The 18,744-nt window shown below is 37.7% G+C and overlaps 1 protein-coding gene across 1 annotated transcript in view; it reads right to left on the bottom strand.

Moving 5' to 3' along the window:
• Window positions 1–18,744, bottom strand: part of LOC124616366 (NADPH oxidase 5) — a 450,136-nt gene that overhangs the window by 80,271 nt on the left and 351,121 nt on the right. The window contains exon 15 of the mRNA XM_047144676.1: window positions 8,575–8,956. Within this exon, the coding sequence (XP_047000632.1) occupies window positions 8,575–8,956 (382 nt within the window). The remainder of the gene's footprint in view (window positions 1–8,574; window positions 8,957–18,744) is intronic.

Raw genomic sequence — 18,744 nt, 5'->3', positions numbered from 1 at the left:
TGAACACGTATCAATAATTACAGATTTCTGTAGTTGTACATATATGTTTGGATGTAGCTGTATTGCGTTGATGTACTGGTGGATACTGTGTGGTATGACTCCTGTAGTTGATAGTATAATTGGTATAATATCAACTTTATCCTGATGCCACATGTCCTTGACTTCCTCTGCCAGTTGGACGTATTTTTCAATTTTTTCTCCTGTTTTCTTCTGTATATTTGTTGTATTGGGTATGGATATTTCGATTAGTTGTGTTAATTTCTTCTTTTTATTGGCAAGTATGATGTCTGGTTTGTTATGTGGTGTTGTTTTATCTGTTATAATGGTTCTGTTCCAGTATAATTTGTATTCATCATTCTCCAGTACATTTTGTGGTGTATACTTGTACGTAGGAACGTGTTGTTTTAAAAGTTTATGTTGTAAGGCAAGCTGTTGATGTATTATTTTTGTGACATTGTCATGTCTTCTGGGGTATTCTGTATTTGCTAGTATTGTACATCCGCTTGTGATGAGATCTACCGTTTCTATTTGTTGTTTACAAAGCCTGCATTTATCCGTTGTGGTATTGGGATCTTTAATAATATGCTTGCTGTAATACCTGGTGTTTATTGTTTGATCCTGTATTGCAATCATGAATCCTTCTGTCTCACTGTATATATTGCCTTTTCTTAGCCATGTGTTGGATGCGTCTTGATCGATGTGTGGCTGTGTTAGATGATACGGGTGCTTGCCATGAAGTGTTTTCTTTTTCCAATTTACTTTCTTCGTATCTGTTGATGTTATGTGATCTAAAGGGTTGTAGAAGTGGTTATGAAATTACAGTGGTGTAGCCGATGTATTTATATGAGTGATTGCCTTGTGTATTTTGCTAGTTTCTGCTCATTCTAGAAAGAATTTTCTTAAATTGTTTACCTGTCCATAATGTAGGTTTTTTATGTCGATAAATCCCCTTCCTCCATCCTTTCTGCTTAATGTGAATCTTTCTGTTGCTGAATGTATGTGATGTATTCTATATTTGTGGCATTGTGATCGTGTAAGTGTATTGAGTGCTTCTAGGTCTGTGTTACTCCATTTCACTACTCCAAATGAGTAGGTCAATATTGGTATGGCATAAGTATTTATAGCTTTTGTCTTGTTTCTAGCTGTCAATTCTGTTTTCAGTATTTTTGTTAGTCTTTGTCTATATTTTTCTTTTTTTTTCTTTTATTATTATTATTATTATTATTATTATTATTATTCACTGTGGTTTATGATAATACCATCACTGTAGATAATTTATTGAAAATAATTAATTTAGTTCATAACAAAACAAAACCAATAACTGAGAAACCAAATGGGTAAAATGAAGAGTGTCAGAATGATAGGGGCTAAAGAGGAAAAAAGTTTCTAAACATTCTGATGGGGAAAAAGACCATCAGGGTTATACACTGTCCAGAAGAACAGCACAATACATATGGAAGAGAAATATGTCCTAATTTAAGTATCATCTATTGCAGTGAAAATGTTTCTTCTTGCTTCTGTTATACCTCATATTTCTAAGTTTGTTTAACTGTCATCTTTCCCTTTGTGATGTACAGCTCATCTGCACATTTTTTATTTGTATTGAAACTCGTATCTTGTGATAGTTGGATGCTCCTGCTAGGTTTTATCTGCTTTTAATGAATATGGCTATTTTGTTTGTGTGTGATATTAATTCCTCTTACAGAGATATAAAAATTGGAGTTTCAGCTTTTACCTTGACCCAAGTGAATTAGTGAACTTATAATAGGTTAATATAGTAATTGCTCGAAAAATGTTATCTTGTGGGAGAGTTACAAGCAGAACTGGTGCATTTGTTTACAGTGTGGTGGCTTCTAACCAACTAATTTATAATGTACATCACTATTTGTGTAGCTAATTTCATCAAATTATCTTTGGTAGTGCAGTGTATTTTTTCAGATTATATTCTACTAATAAGTGTAATATTTGAAATTAAAGGATCTAGCAACACATTCTTTCACATAGTCTTTCTTTACAGAATATAGTGCTGCAAATATCTTCAGGAGGAATTGAGTGTTTCTCTTTCCTTGGAAAATTATAATTCATTTTGGAAGTTCTTATAGAAAAAATATAAAGTTTTGAAAGGCTAATTTTCACTTTATTCAGCTCCTGTTAATGATGTTTTAACACCTATGTTTTTTGTACTTGCACCCACAACCTCCTTAAAGTTTAATCCTAACCTTTAATCTGTTAATTACTAGCAGCTCATAACTAATACTCCGTATTTCTACTGTTGATTGTTAGTCAGTTCTCACTTTTGATTCTATTCCTACATGTGGGTATCTCCTAGTTAGGTGGTTTGCAATGACTTTCCCTTTCTTCCAACACTTCTTGCCTCTCCTCCTATTATTTATTAGCTTTGCCTTCCCTCTGACCAGCAGACATTTTAAAAGCTCATGAAGTTATCAGCCACACTTTTAGTGTACACAAACTTTCAACTTGTCACACTTCATGCACACTTGTAATCCCATAAACTATTATTAATGAAAAAAAATCTTTGTCTTGTCATTTGGTATACAGAAAATTTTCTTTTCAGGTAATTTAAGTTGGAGACCAGACATACAAAAAATTACATTTTCATCATTATTTTCTAAAATAGATGGCAGTTTGGAGAATAGAAGATATAGTCATTTGAAGGACACACATTGTATGTGATGTGTCATGCACACTTTGTCCTGGTTGATGCTTTCTGTGAAAAAGCTACTTGTGCATCTTTAATTAATGTGCAGTCCAAAGTCAGGTTAGAGTAAGTTCCACATTTTGACATGGTCAGTAGGAAGTATGCCTCGGTAAATAGTGAATTTCGTTGTGATCATTTCCTCTCATACACACTTTCCCACCACTGGATGACGCACTGCAAGATAAATGAGAGCAGAGAAGTTGCATATCATTTTACGCTGTTATGATTACAGGCCCCATCTAGCTATTTTATCAGCTAATTCATTCTCCTTTATTCCCAAGTACCAGTAGAATGACACTTTCTTGCCCCTCTTTTGTAATCCGAGAAGGGATTCTCAAATATTTTGGAGTGGTTTCTCCTCTGTTAAACAACTTCACAGGCATTTGAGGAATTGTAGAAGATGAGTAACTTGAATGAAATTTTCACTCTACAGTGGAGTGTGCACTGATATGAAACTTCCTGGCAGATTAAAACTGTGTGCCAGACTGAGACTTGAACTGAAGACCTTTGTCTTTTGCGGGCAAGGCTCTACCACTTGAGCTACCCAAGCACGACTCACGACCTGTCCTCACAGCTTTAATTCTGCCAGCACCTTGCCTCCCTATCTTCCAAACTTTGCAGAAGCTCTACAGAGCTTGCAGAACTAGCACTCCTGGAAGGAAGGATATTAGGGAGACGTGGCTGAGCCATGTGTTAACACTTGCCGGTGAAAGGCAGAGGTCCCAAGTTTGAGTCTCGAACTGGTACACAGTTTGAATCTGGCAGGAAGTTTCAGATAAATAACTTCATTGCACAATCATATGTCACCAGGTCCAGTGCTCTAAAAATCACGTAAGTCTGCACAGAGAATTTTCCTGGTCTGTTGTGATACCAAAAATGTAAATGATCTGGTTTTGATATTCACCTTAAATGTGTTAAATGTTAGTTTTAAATACTGTGCTGTAGTATTTTTCGGTACTCTGTACATCTAGAATTTCTTATAACCTCCAAAGCATCCAAGTGAATAATGGCTCCATGCCTGGATCAACATTACATCCTATGTGATGGATGGATATGGTGTTATGGGCACTCAACAGTGTAGTCTTTAGTGCCCGAACGGAAACAATAACGGACGAGTGTCACTAAAATGCAGCAAGTGCAAAAATAAGACTAAAATTAAAGGTGACAGTCTACATAGGCAGTGTGCACGTCAACACTAGCAAAGTGGAAAGCAGCATGTAAAGAGGAGAGCTGCAAGAGAACGTAGGAGAAGGGGTTAAAAATGAAACACATAGCACATGTTTGGAACTGGCCTATTACACGAATGAAAAGGAGTGGTCAGCCACTCAGCAACACACTAAAAATTCCAACCTAAAATTTTAGGCTGAAGCCCAGAAACATCACAGTACCTTAAAACTTTCTTGACACTCGCCTCGTCATCGGCTAAAACCTAGGGCAGATCCCCACTAATATTAACTTCTGCCCTGACAAAACAATATAAATCACACTCAACTAAAATGTGGCATACAGTGATTCGTACGCCACAGGCATCACACAGCGGGGGTTCCTCTCGCCATAGTAAGAAGGCATGTGTAAGAGGGCAGTGCCCTATGCAAAGACGCGTAAGGGTCACTTCATCCCACCTAGGTAACCGGCAGGAGGAACACCACGGCTGGATGGTAGGTTTCACAAACCGCAGCTTATTTTCCCTCACCGCCAGCCATTCCTCCTCCCACAATTGCATATACTTCCGCCACAGCACAGAAACGACACCTTGTAAAGGAATAGAACATTGTGTCACCTCCGGTAATCTGCAGGCGTCCTTGGCAGCTCTATCAGCTTGTTCATTTCCTCGTATGCCCACATGCCCTGGCACCCAGCAAAAGGACACTTGTTTGCCCTGTTGTTGGAGGATGTACAGTTGGTCGTAAATCAGCTGTTCCAACTTCTCCGCTGGGTGCAGGTTCTGCAGTGACTGTAACGCACTCAGTGAGTCAGAGCAAATTCGAAAGTGTTTGCCCCGAGTACACTGTACCTGCTCCAATGCCTTCAGGATCGCGTGAAGTTCTGCAGAAGAAAAACAGTGTATTCCTGGGGAAGGCGAATCCTGATGAAACGTTTGGGGAACACTACTGAGCAGCCAAGAAAATCCCCCTGTTGGGATCCATCAGTGTAGACTACTGTAAAATCATGATGCCTATCTAAAATATTAAAAAACAAAGATTTGAAAGTAAAATCTGATGTACTGTCTTTCTTAAAATTTGCCAAATCTAAAATCAGTCTGGGCCTCTGGAGAAGCCAAGGTGGATATCTGCTCCAACCTCGACGTGAAACATTAAAACCGGCCACACCCATCTCTAAAATGCAATCCTTTGCACGAATCCCATACGGCCTTGTTGTTCGTTGCTGGTTGCGAAAAAGGCTTTCCAGTGGAGGCCGAGCAACAGTGTGGTATGCAGGTGTGTATGGTGTGGATAATGTTTTATAGGCCTGGCGCACCATTAGTAGACGCCGCCGGAGGTGAAGTGGCGGTTAACCCGCCTCCCCACAGAGGCTCGGTATGGGACTCGTTCTGAACGCCCCAGTGGCCAACCGAATCCCCTCAAGGTGCACCACATCCAACAGCTTTAAATAAGTGGGTCTTGCAGACCCATACACCGTGCATCCATAATCAAGCCGGGACTGCACGAAGGCTCTGTAAAACCGGAGCAGACAAGTCCTGTCTGCCCCCCATGTGTGGTGACTAAGACAATTTAAAATAGACAGCGCCGTAAGAGACCGTTTTTTTCAGTTCCTTAATGTGTGGCAGCCATGTAAGCTTAGAATCAAAAGTGAGGCCCAGAAACTTCACCGTGTCTTTAGAATTCAGAACGGTGTATTACATCCTGATCTGTGTGGATTCCAAATGACTAATTTACACATACATTATGTATGAAATTTCATCCAATTTTTTTGGCACGCTATAGTATGTAATGTGAGTGGTTAAGGTAAAGATGAAACATTGTCACCAAGAGAAACCATGAGGGCCACCCACTGAACTGCAAGTGGTGCTGCTTCTGATGGGATAGGATAAACTTACAGGATTAGAGTAGGATGTTGTGGCTGGGTGAACAAGATAGGTCTTGCACACGTGTCTTCAACAAGTGTATGATACCTGTGGCAAGGGGTTTGAGAGTGGGAGTGTCATAGCTTGTAGCTGAAAGTAACTCTTGTCGACCAACACTTCCCATCATTTGCCTGTAGCGAAAACTCTTATATCGAAGATACAAACTACCTCCTTCGCTGACTCACTACTGTCCCCACCTCATTACATCATGCATCCATACTTGTCACTATTAATACCATGCCCCTACATACTTCAAACTGATGGCCTTGCTCTGATTAAACACTGCTTTTCTCAATGTCCTGCCAACTTCAGACCCACTATCTCATACCTTATACACTTCACCAATTATATTTTTATGCACAACTAGTGCTCATTTGAGGGACAGACATATAAACAGACCTGTGGCACAGCCATTGTCATCTGAATGGCACCTTCCTATATCTACCTGTCATTGGGCCACATAGAGGAAACCTTCCTAGCCTGTCAAGGGCCCAAACCCCTTTTCTGGTTTAGGATCGTTGATGATATCTTCGTGATCTGGACCTACGGCCAGGGCATCCTATTCTGTGCCTCCAGAACCTCGTCAACCCATTCTCTCTCCAATCGTATTCACCTGCCCACCTGCCCCCCACCTCCCCTCCCCGCCCATTCAGCTCAATGTGCCACCATATGGACATTGGCCTCCTCCTACCTGATGTCTCCAGCCCTATCTCTGTTCATAGTAAGCCCACTAAAAGAGAGAGAAAAGACTGAAGCAGTGGAATGTTGGAGATTTATTGCAGGAAAGACACTTAAGTCCTAGATTAAATTATGTGCAAAAAATGGTATTTGTGTAGCTGAAAGTCATGAAGGCAACAGCTAACACTAGAGAGTGGTGAGAAAATCTCCATTCTACTTTCAGTGTGTTGTGAGATGCAGAATGATGTAGAGACAGTAAGCTCCACATCGATTATGTGTAGCTGAAAATAAGAAAACTAGGCCCATGTTTTGTGCGTGATGATGGATCGGGTAGAAATTTAAGGCTGACTCACAAACCAGGCTAAATTCTTAACTCTTGTTGCTGTATGTAGTGCTATAGCAGAAACTGTTAACCTTTGCTATCTGATAACCCCACCATGCTTGTCATATGTGTAATGAGAACTAGAAGAACAAGAGACACATAGAAGATCCACCCTCTTGGTTAAGGAGGTCGTATTTATGATGAACTTGATTGTGTGATGTGGAACATGCCAATTAACAAAAGCTTTACACAATTCTCAAATAGAAACATTGTTGTGGCTACAAACTACTCATGACAGGTTTGTAATTAACATCTCACTTCTAGCCAATTCCTCAGTGGTATAGACAGACCAGCTGTAATTTGCAACTAAAAACACTGTTACTGATATTTCTGTAGGTAGATTGTCAAAGATTTTTGTCACTCCATTCTGTTGCAAAGTGAAACTAGTTTTTTTTCCATTAAAATGGGAATGTTTATTAGTAGGGCTTAAGATGGCTGGAGACCTAGGAAAATTTAAGAGGAATGTCCAGTGGCTGGAAAGGTGAGAAGAGTTGGTATATACCAAAAATATGAAAAAGTAGGAAGCTTTTTAAAAAGTACGTGATCATGCTTATTTTTAACACGCTATGTCACTCATTATGACAGTAAGAGGAGACTTTGATATCACAAGTAAATAACTGGTAGTAAAAATTACAAGAAGAAATTGAGCCAAGTGTGTGGAAAGCCATGAGTAAAAAGAAAAATTATTTCATGTGACAAAAATAAGGAAACACTACAAAAATAAACAAACTAGGAAAGACAGGGAAAGTATAGAACATAGAGAGCATATGAAAAGTATTTAATTGTATTCTAACCGTTATAAGGTATTTACAGTACGTGTTTTACTGAGTAAGGAAGTTCTGTATTAATGTGCAATATTTGCACCTCGTCAGCCTGTTATGCTTTAGTCATCAGTAAATTATCTTCCAACCTCTGTCCCCTTTAGCTGAGTGGTCAGTGCATTTGACTGCCATGCAGCAGACCCAGATTCAATTAGAGGATAAGTACAAATTTGATTGGTCATGGATGTGAAAGAAAATTTGCTATGGCCTGCTTTATGGAAGCATCATGGCACTTACTGTTAAGTGATTCAGGAAAACATGAGAAATTTAAGTTAAACAATGGAACCTACAGTTAATAATATCAACAATGTAGGGAAAGATAGATTGCTACTTACCTTAAAGAAGTCACATTAAGTTGCAGACAGGCACAATTAAAAGACAATTAAGTAAAGCTTTTGGCCACAGTCTTCATCAGCAAAAGAGAAACACACACAAGCAAGCACATCTCATGCACATGTGTCTGCCAACACCAGCATCTCGGGTCGGGTCAGGTCTGGTGCCTGTTTGCAACTTAACATGTCTTCGCTATGGTAAGTACCAATCTTTTTTTTCCTACATTGTAGAAATGTAAGTCATATTGCAAGATAATAGTTTGAGAGATGTTCCTAAGTGCAGGTGTATTGTGGTATTCACTGTGCTATCTTGCTCAGTATTTTTGTATCATGTATTAGTACCTCAGCTGAGATTTGTTTTTGTGATTAATGCTTTTACGTATCGAGTTATCTAGTCATACATCATAGCCCATATAAAGACTGGCAATACTTCTCTCATATGTTCCAATTTCACTCTTTCTACACTCCATTGTTATCATTAATCTAAAATACTTTTAACGAGCAAGTTATTTTACAATAAATAGATTGCTTTAGGCATATTTTTTCCTAATACTCACTGCAAGTGGTTTTCCAACTGGATAGTTGATAGGTGTATGTGTAAGTGCAAGCTCTATTGAACTGAGTTGGGAACTGCTTCCACTGGCAACAGGAGAACGGCTTAGGCCTTCTTCAGCAATCCTTTCAGGACTTTGAGCACTGTTTGAGCCATTTTGCCTTGCTATTGAAAGAGCCATTGCTGAAGCTTGGGCATCACAGTTCTCCAAGCTTGGTGTCTTGAATGCTATGATAGTTGGTTTGTTGCGCATATAGCGAAAACTTTGTGCCAGTGACTTGTTCTGAGGGCTCAGATAAGCAAGACCAAGAGACTGCAGTCGTGCACGCCTCATCTGGCATTCATCAAAACTTTTTTCTGATTCTGAGCGCATGTACTCACGTAACCTGAAACATTTAATTATAGATTTAAACATTCAGTGCAGAATTTTGTTCTTATAAAATGCATACTGATAGTAGCAATGATAGCATTTCTGAAAAAGAGGAATTTGTTAATATCTAATGTAAATTTAATGTTTGGAAGTTTTTTCTGAAAGTGTATGTCTGGAGTGAGCCTTGCATGGAAGTGAAATATGAATAATAAGCAGTTCAGACAAGAAGCCATTAGCAGCTCTTGAAAGGTGCTACAGAAGAATGCTGAAGATTAGATGGATAAATTGAATAACTAATGAGGAGATTACTGAATCATGTTGGGGGTGGGGGTGGAGGAAGGGGGGTGGAAGGAATTTATGGCAGAACTTTACTGAAATAAAGGATCAGTTTATGGGACACACAACACTTTCCAAGACAAGGGGGAATAGCCAGTTTGTTAATGAAAGAAAGTAAGAGAGTGTGTATATGTGTGGGGGTGGAATTGTGGAAGGAGAGCTAAGCTTAAATATAGTAAGTAGGTTCATATGACTGTGGGTTTCAGTACTCTTTCAGAGTTAAAGAGTCTTGCTCAGGAAGACCAATGTGTAGAGCTGCACCAAGAAAGTCTTCAAACTGAAAATCATAGCCTTAACAACAATATAGAATATCCATACTCATTCGCAACAGAAACTGAAGAATGTGAAGGAGGACCACAATGAAAGATATTGATCGTGAGAGTTGGTGATAAAGATAAGAATAATTTATCTCTCAAAGATCTTTAATCTATTATCATTGGTTTGGATTTATTAGAAATACAGGAAACAAAAGAAACCTACAAGTCACAGAAGTTCCAAAGAGAGGATGAAATCACTGATTATTTCTTCTCAGGAACACAAAATATTGGTAGAATCCAACCAGTGGAATTCCACAAAAAAGCACATGCTGTAAAAACAGAGTTTAGCCATTATACACATGCTAGCCACTGTGAACTTACCAGCTGTATTTGAGAAATTTTCTCAGGGTTCCTGAGACATCAGTATCTAGATTCAAGAGCAATATTAAATTGTTTATCCAACAATTTTAGTCAAATGTTACCAGTCACACAAGAAAACAGTGTGTAACAAAAAGTTAATATTTTTTGAAGGAGCCATCAAGAGAATTTCATATGATTTAACTTGAAGTGTCCTAGCTCTTTCAGTGATAATGTATTATGTTGTGCTGCTGTTATTCAGTAATCCCTAACATGGACTCCGTCCCTCAAGAACAAAGCTCCTAAGTTTTCTGAAAGTTGCGGACGTGACTTCTTGTACAAAATAGATGGGAATAATGGTACAATTGCTGAGCAAAGGCTGCAGGAAGTTAAATTCGATGAACACTGCCTAGATGTCTTGTCAAATACTTAAGTGGGAAACTTGGCAGCAGAAAATTCCAGAGTAAAATATATTAATAGAAACAGCACTGTCAGAGATAAAACAGGAAGTAACTAATTATTTTGTTCATTCATAGATCTATGAATCTTACAATTAAGGATAGCCTTAAAGGTAATGGAAAGAGTCAAGGTTTACACAACATTGTGTAATAGTTATTAGATACTACATTAATGAAAACAGTAAATGTATCAGGAAAATCACTTCTTTGATTTGTTCCTCATCTGTGTAAGGTAGTTGCTGTTTATTTCTTATTGTTAGCATAATATGTACATCATCACATTGCTACTTACGCAACTAAGAGGAATTTTGAGTCTTGAACATAGATAAATAATATGTAGGGGAACCAGTTTTAATCATATTAGTATCAGAGAAAAGAGGATTAAAAGCACTGAAGGATTAGAGGCTAATTCTTCATCAATGCTGTCAGCTTTATAAATCTCTTCACTTAGTGAGCCATTGCTTATGTTTCTTTTATACCCTGTTTTCCTTGTATAATCTGCACTATGTGACTTATGTTCAGATAAACCAGCCACTGTTGGTCTGAAATCTAAATGACTGGTGCTATTTGATTTGAGCATAGGTTTTTAAAGGCCACTGGATTATTGCTGTATCCGCCGGTGGATGCAGTGCACAGCCATACACACGGAGTACCAGACAAAAGGCCAGTCACCCGTGTAGCACCACATTATTATGATTGGACAGGGCGCATAGCTGACTGTATTATACTTACACCACATTTGATTAAAATAGTGGTATGTATCTGGCATAATTGAGGTTCGACACAACAGATGGCACTAAAAATGTGTTATATACCATGCTGCTGCAAATAATTCACAAATTACTTCCATATTTAGTTGGACATGCAGCTCCACTCAGCCAGAGCCAGTGTCTCCAGAATCTCTCAGTGATGCAGTATCCACCAAGATTCACAGCATACGTGTTTCGACAGACACTACCAGGATTTATATAGCCACCAACTGCAGAGCCAAATGGACACACTACTAGTTTAGTCAATCATCATTCACTCCAATCAGGAATAGACCAACAGTTATTGATTTTACACACTGAACCTTTCAAACTTTATACATTATGATCATTTTTATTAATAATAATTGTTAAGTGTGTCTTAATCTATGATGTTTCTACTGAAAATTTGCGAAAATTATTTGTTAAAAATATGATATAATTTTTTTCTGATGTGAAAATTAGATTAAAAACTATGAAGCACACACAGTGTTTAAGCCAGACGCTGCACTAAAATTGTCTAAAGTATGCATTAAAGGACAAAAACCAGACTGCACTTTAAGATTGCAGTGATTTCAGAAATGCAATCTATCCACAATCCTTAATAAATGTACATCCAGTTTTGAAGCTGGAAGGACTGATGCCTAAATTAGCTGGCAGTGTAAATTTTGAGAAAATTTATTTGAATAATGCCTACTCACAAATACCTGTGGATGAGGACACACAGAAATTTTTTATCATAAATACTCCATTTGAACTTTATCAATAAGAGATATTGTCAATTGTGATTGCCAGCACACCAAGTGTGTTGCAGTGCTGCTTAGAATAATTAATTAGGAAAGCTCCTAGATTGTAAACTACCTGGATGACATCAGTGTTTCAGGGAAATCTCCTGAATCCCTGTTAAGTATTTTGAAATCTGTATTTAAGATTTTACAAACTTGCAATTTAAACTGTAATAAGGGAAGTGCATAATATTCCAGCAGTAAGTCCAATACATATGATACATTCTGTCACTAGGCACCAGTTTGACACTGCAATATGTTGAAGCAATTAATAATCTTCCATCTCTCAAAGAGTTCAAGCAGTAACAAGCTGTTTGGCCAAATTAATTACTAAAAAAGGTTCATTCTACAATCAGCACCCTCAAGTTAACCCCTTCATCAACTGTTATGAACATGAACTAAATGAATTGGGAGTGTCGAATGCCAACATGAATTTGACAAATTAAAACAAAGTTTACTAGATGCCAAATTTCTTACCGTGTATGACCCAACTAAAATGTTAACTACTCTAGCAGATGCTTCTGAATATGGAACCAGAGCATTCTGTTTACTAAATACCTATTACATTTGCATCCAAAACACTGATGGTTGCTCAAGGACCTGAAGGCAAATTGAAAGGAAGCTCTTGCTATCTTCTTTCCTGTTAAAAAGTTTCAGGAATACGTTTACAGCCAAAGATTCAGTCTCCTTATAGATAACATGTGACTTAAGGCTGTATTTTGACCCATTAATACTGTTCCTTCTAGAGAAGCTCAATGCTTATGATGTTGGGCATAGGTTTTATGATATTATGACCAGCAAATAGTTTTCAGGTCCTCAGATAAACAGTGTAAATGCAGACTTACTGTCCTGACTACCTTTCTATCCAGACTATCAACAGGGTGGGATGAAAGTTTTGAGTCTGCTGCTGATATATGTTTTTATTTGGATTGCATTTTTCATTAAATGCCAACTTGACTCCAAATCTTGTGCTGAAGGATCCAATGTGATCGAAATCAAATAAAACACTAGATAAAAATTTTATCAATGAACCAGACATTAAATCATACTGGCACATGAGACATGCTCCCATTGGCTACAAAGGTGGTGGTGTGGTACATTCAGAATCAGGGAAGACAAGTGGTGATTTCGGAAGTACTAAAACCCAAAGTGCTTCCTCGTAGAGATGGGTTGTTCACAAACTAACATGTCCAAAGGAATGGTTCACCAAGGAGTGAGGAATGATTTCTAGGGAATGGTCTTTCATAGTTCACTCCGGTTGCGGCTTTCTACTTATAGTTCCTGGGAACAGAAAACAGTCAGTCCCATTCCCACAATGGCACATCGGCTGGTCTCATTCCAGCCTCAGTCCCCTTCCCATCTCTGTCTTGGTCTCCCTCCGCTGGACTACTCCTTCACGTGGCCACTCATCGCAGTTCCACCGCCGACTGCTCCTAGTTAGTTCAGTACCGAGTTGTTGTTCATTTCGTTCACTGCGCATGCCCGTTCTGGATCTGTTTCAAATCTCTCTTGAACTCAGGACTTCTGCATCTTTTCGTATTCTATTCAGTGTCCATGACCCCTAATTAAAATGTATTTTATAATTACGTAAATTACATAAAAATTGTGTGAAACACACACCTCTTCAGGCAACAACAGGACATATCAGCTTACTTCATTATTTTGATGAACAGCAGAAGACATACTTATAAAAAGACAAGTTTCTTTGTTATTAGACCTGCAAAGGAAGTCGGCACGGCATGCACGAGTGGTCATTTCCTGTTTTTTTTTGTTTTTTTTTCCCAAGATAAAACTGCATGTTCATTGTTATGGAAGGCAGACTGGCTTACAACTGAATGAAGCCCACATTCCATAATCAAGTGTCTGGTCTCGTATTTTGTAAAGAGAATATGACAACTCCTACAATATTATTTCAGTGGTACACGGTGGCACACAAAAAATTGGCCCGAGTACTAGACTGCTCACCACACATCGTCTATTGTTTTGAAGTTGTTTGCATTAGCTTATTTGTTATTTCTTTACTGCCTAGTTATTTCATGTTTATTTATTCTGCTCATAGCTGTCAATAAATTGTGCATAATTGGCGAGCAGTCTGTATTTGGAGCCGATTTTCGTGCACCACCTTATATTATTTCACTGCAATAATCCACATAACACTACAATTGGCTAAACGAGAGGTTTGGCAGAATCACCAAAATTACTTCTACAAGTGTGGGACAATTCTTAATGAATAAAAACTCTGTACTCAAGGGGGAGGCAAGTGCTCCTGCTTGGTGCCTTCCGTACTTTAGTCACCTGTGCTACTAATTTTCAGTTTTTCGTAAGAACCATATACTATGCACAAATGCACAAATGAATGGTGAATGAGTCAAAATGAACAATTCCCAAAAAAGAGCAATCACCAGTGAACTAGTTTCCAAGGATGAACTAGTTTGCCCATCTCTACTCCAATTCCACTGGGCCATTGTACATACAAGATGCTTTGCCAGATAGCTTTGCTGTTGGAAAAATATAAATGAAGACATGGAAGTGATGATGGCTAAATGCTACTTACACCAGAAATACCAGTCAGTTCAGCAAGACAATATTTCCTGTGGCCATAGGCATCAAAACCCTAATCAAGTTTGCACACTGAATATGCAGGGCCATATTTAGGAAGTCAAGTGGCTGATTTTTACCGACACATTTTTCCACATATGATAAAACTTTCATCTATAATTTCTATGAACATAATCCAAGCTTTGTTAAGAACCTTCTCAATTAAAGGGGTTGCCAGAAATCAATATTTATGGAGAACAACCCATAAGTTTCATCACAGGAATTCAAATTTTTCTGACAACAAAATGGCAATCCCATTTCAAAATCACTCCATTCACCATGAAGCAAACTGATGTGCTGAAAGATTTGTATGGACATTCACTTTTCATACCATGAAGCTCACTCAGCAGTACAATAAGGAAATGTATTATTAATTTATCTTTCTGTGTACAGAGCCAGTCCATGTGATTCAATACCTTGAACAGAAAACTGCCTGGGGTACACTGCCCTGTTCTTCAATTTCAGTACTAAAGACATTCATGCAGCAGTAAACTGAGCACCACCAACTCTTGAGATCAAAGCTTTCAAAAATCAATCTCAAGTACTATTTACAAAGTGCAAAAACCAAAAGAAATCTTTGGGTACCAGCCAAAGACAAACAACAGTGCAGGAATGTAATGTGCAGAGTTCAATCTCATGTAGGTTTCACAACATGACACAGGAACTAAGTGAAACACCACACAACATGTGAGCTTGTTAGTTAGTTAGATAGTTCAAATTCAAATGGCTCTGAGATCTATGGGACTTAACTACTCAGGTCATCAGTCCCCTGGAACTTAGAACTACATAAACCTAATTAACCTAAGGACATCACACACATCCATGCCCGAGGCAGGATTCGAACCTGCGACCATAGCATTCACGCGTTCAGACTGTAGCGCCTAGAACCGCTTGGCCACACCGGCCGGCAGATAGTTAATTACATTTTCATAAACCATTTTATCATTTGAACAATTCTTTTATCGAAATGACCTGGAATGAGTCGGCTTACAGGATATGTATACGTGATTAGTTTTAACATTAATGAATGTAATTTTTAGTCTTACTCTTGGAAATACACAAACTATATTATTTAAAAGGTACATGTTCTTAAAAAAATTTCATCTATGGAATGAAAGGAGGTGTCCAGAAAAAAATAATTTAAGGTTATATTAAAAACCTGCTTTGCTACATGTCAGTAATTTTGTATCCTTGAGCAAATGATCAAAAACTTGCTGCATGTTTAACTCCTTTCTGAGCCAGTGACTGTCTTAATAATGGTTAATACATTCCATCTAGTGTTGTAGATATAGAAATCACTGTTGTACTTGAATTGTGGTGGATTACCTGTGATGAAATTCTTTAGCAAATTTATGCATTCTGATGGTGCAGATAAATTCTTAAGTCCTTGATAAGGTGCGTACCCTATGGTCATGATCAACACCAAATATTATTCTTACTGTTTGCTTTTGTGCAATAATTTATACTTTCTAAGTGATAAGATACCCCAAAACATTAACCTGCATGACGTTACTGAGTGGAAGTGTGCAAAAAATATCAAGAGGCTGATTTGTTTGTTTCCAATGCTAGCAATTATTCTAAGAGCAAAAGCAGCTGAAATTTATTGTTTGATCTGTTGATTAATATGGTACTTCAATTTTTCATCGGTATGTAATTCCAAAAAGATGGACTATTCCATCCTGTTTACTGACTCCAGTTCTTGAACTAAAGCAATTGTTGGTATGACTATTTGTTGTAAATAACTTAATATAGTGTGTTCTCAAAATTATTGGAGGGTTCATTTTCAGAAAGCAACTTAATAATTCCGGAATGAAATTTTCACTCGGCAGTGGAGTGTGCTCTGATATGAAACTTCCTGGCAGATTAAAATTGTATGTTGGAATGAAACTTGAACTCAGGATCTTTGCCTTTCTAGTCTGTCAGTATGACACACAGTTTTAATCTGCTGGGAAGTTTCACTTTAGTCATTCCTTTGAAGAACATAATTAACTATATCTTCTCTTGCCTTCTCTGTAATGAGATTTATTAAAACACTAGTATCATCTGCAAAAGTACCAATTTTGTTTGATGTAAGTTAATTGGAAGGTCATTCACTCACGTGAGGAATAGGGGTGGACCCAAAATTGAACCTTTTGAGAGACTGATTTCATCCAGTCAGTATAATTTTCTGTCTTTTATACAATGAATTACACAGTATAACCATTTTTTGCATTCTGTTGGTTAAGAATGATTCAAACCAGCTTGTAAAGCCAAGTGACAATTTTTTATTATATGAGGCTTATAATATTTGGTGAGAATGTATAAATGGCAATCTCAGTCGAGCTTCCCTTCTGGAATCCAAACTGCGATACACGTAAGTAATTTGTTCCTACTGAAGTGTCAGACTACTTTCGAGTACATTACTTTTTTCAGACATGTAGGAAAAACATGTCAGTAAGGAAGAGGACAGTAATTGTTTAAGACCTTTTTTGTCATCTTCATGAAGAGGTTTAACAAAAGCATATTTTCAGGTATATGGAAAATCTCCTATGCCAGTCATGGATTACAACATTACTCATTCTTTCAGAAATGTGTTTCTTAGTTTCATCAACACCACATGATATTTTGTTTTTTAGATTTCTTTGTAGTTCTGTTATTTTCATTGAAGGGTGTTGGTGCTACTAATAGTTGCTTAAAATTTTGTGGAATGATGTTTTTAATATTGTCTCTTACTCTTTTACTGCTACATTTAGAATTTAATTGTTACAAGTATTTGCAACTTGTGAATTACCAGTCATAACATTGTCATTTAGTTTAACTGTTGTGGTATTGTGGTATCTTGTACCCTGAGTGGTTGTCCCATTTCACAACACCAAATATATTGCCTGCATTATTGATTTCTGGCAGGATTTTCATTTTTCTGAACAGTTTGATGGCTTTCCTTACAATATTACAGTATTACAGTATTTCTTCTAGAATGCAAGTAATGTAGCATCTTGACATATTCTGGCCTCTACATAAATTTCCCTTTTCCTCCTACATGAGATTTTTAATCCCTTACTCAGCCATGGCTTATTTTTTTAAATGGATTTCTGGATACCTTTTTAAGAAATCTACTGTCAAACATTAACACAAATATACTATGAAATGTATTGCATTTCCCATTACACACTCTTTCTATACAGGGTCAACCAGAACTCCACTGACAAATTTCAGAAGTTGTTTGAGGGTACCATCCAAGCATCAAGGGTATTGTCCAAGCATTTTGGTATAGGGGGTGAAAGGTCTCCAGAGGCTCATTACAGAATAAAAATGTAATAATGATTTATTCAGTTTGTTATGCCAATGGCTTTGTTCAGGGTAAATATCTTCACAACAGTCAAAAAGCCTGTAATGTGTAATCATGAAAATGTGTGACACAAAATGCAGGATTTGGTTTCTCATTGGTGTACTGCTAATGTGGCTGACGTAGCTGTGGAGACAGCTCAACTTTGTGTTGTCATACTGGCTCTTCCCTTTCATTCATTAACCCATACCTGAGGTGCATATCAGCCAACTCTTATCAGTAAACCTACTCGTAATACTGCTTGTATCAGTGCTGACACACAGTTAACACTGCTGGAGTGCAAAACCATAGACAGAACTGAGCAGTACTGAATGCAAACTTGAAGACAATGAATTAAAGAGGGAAACAGCTGGTACAGTGAAAATGGGAAGAAGACACACACAGCCCATACTGTTGAAATTTGCACTGTTGAGCAGTATTTTCAGTGCAATACAGATATAAAGCTAAATGGAGTAAGAAACCAAATGAAATGCAGCAAATCTGTTATTAGCCACTGGACATCTTGAGTCCCTTACACCATATAATACTCAGAAGCTATCCCCCAACAACCTAAAGTCTGTCTACGTTCTGATTCACCCTGTGTATACTTTAGCCCATAGTATTTCTTTCAACTTAGGTTTGGAACATTGCACCCTATTCTCTTTAATAAGCCTGCCTGCTTTGAATGAACATACCTGATAGCTGTTAATTGCTACATTGTTTATTTCCATTAATTGTGCATCATCATCAGGTAGTCCATTAACAATTGTGTGCACATTATTTGCTACAACTTAGTGACAATTGTCTACAAAAATGTTATCAATCAGGGTCCTGCTATCTTGCTGCAGAGAAGTTGGAAAAGTTATCCCTAAAATCAGAGTAAAACAGTCCAATAATGATATCAGTTAATTTTTCTTGTCAGAATCTTAAGAAACCCATATTTAAACCTCCACAAACTACTAA

This window comes from Schistocerca americana, chromosome 5 (genome assembly GCF_021461395.2).
Source record: "Schistocerca americana isolate TAMUIC-IGC-003095 chromosome 5, iqSchAmer2.1, whole genome shotgun sequence".
Classification (NCBI taxonomy): Eukaryota; Metazoa; Arthropoda; class Insecta; order Orthoptera; family Acrididae; genus Schistocerca; species Schistocerca americana.
This window is presented reverse-complemented; position numbering and strand designations above follow the sequence as displayed.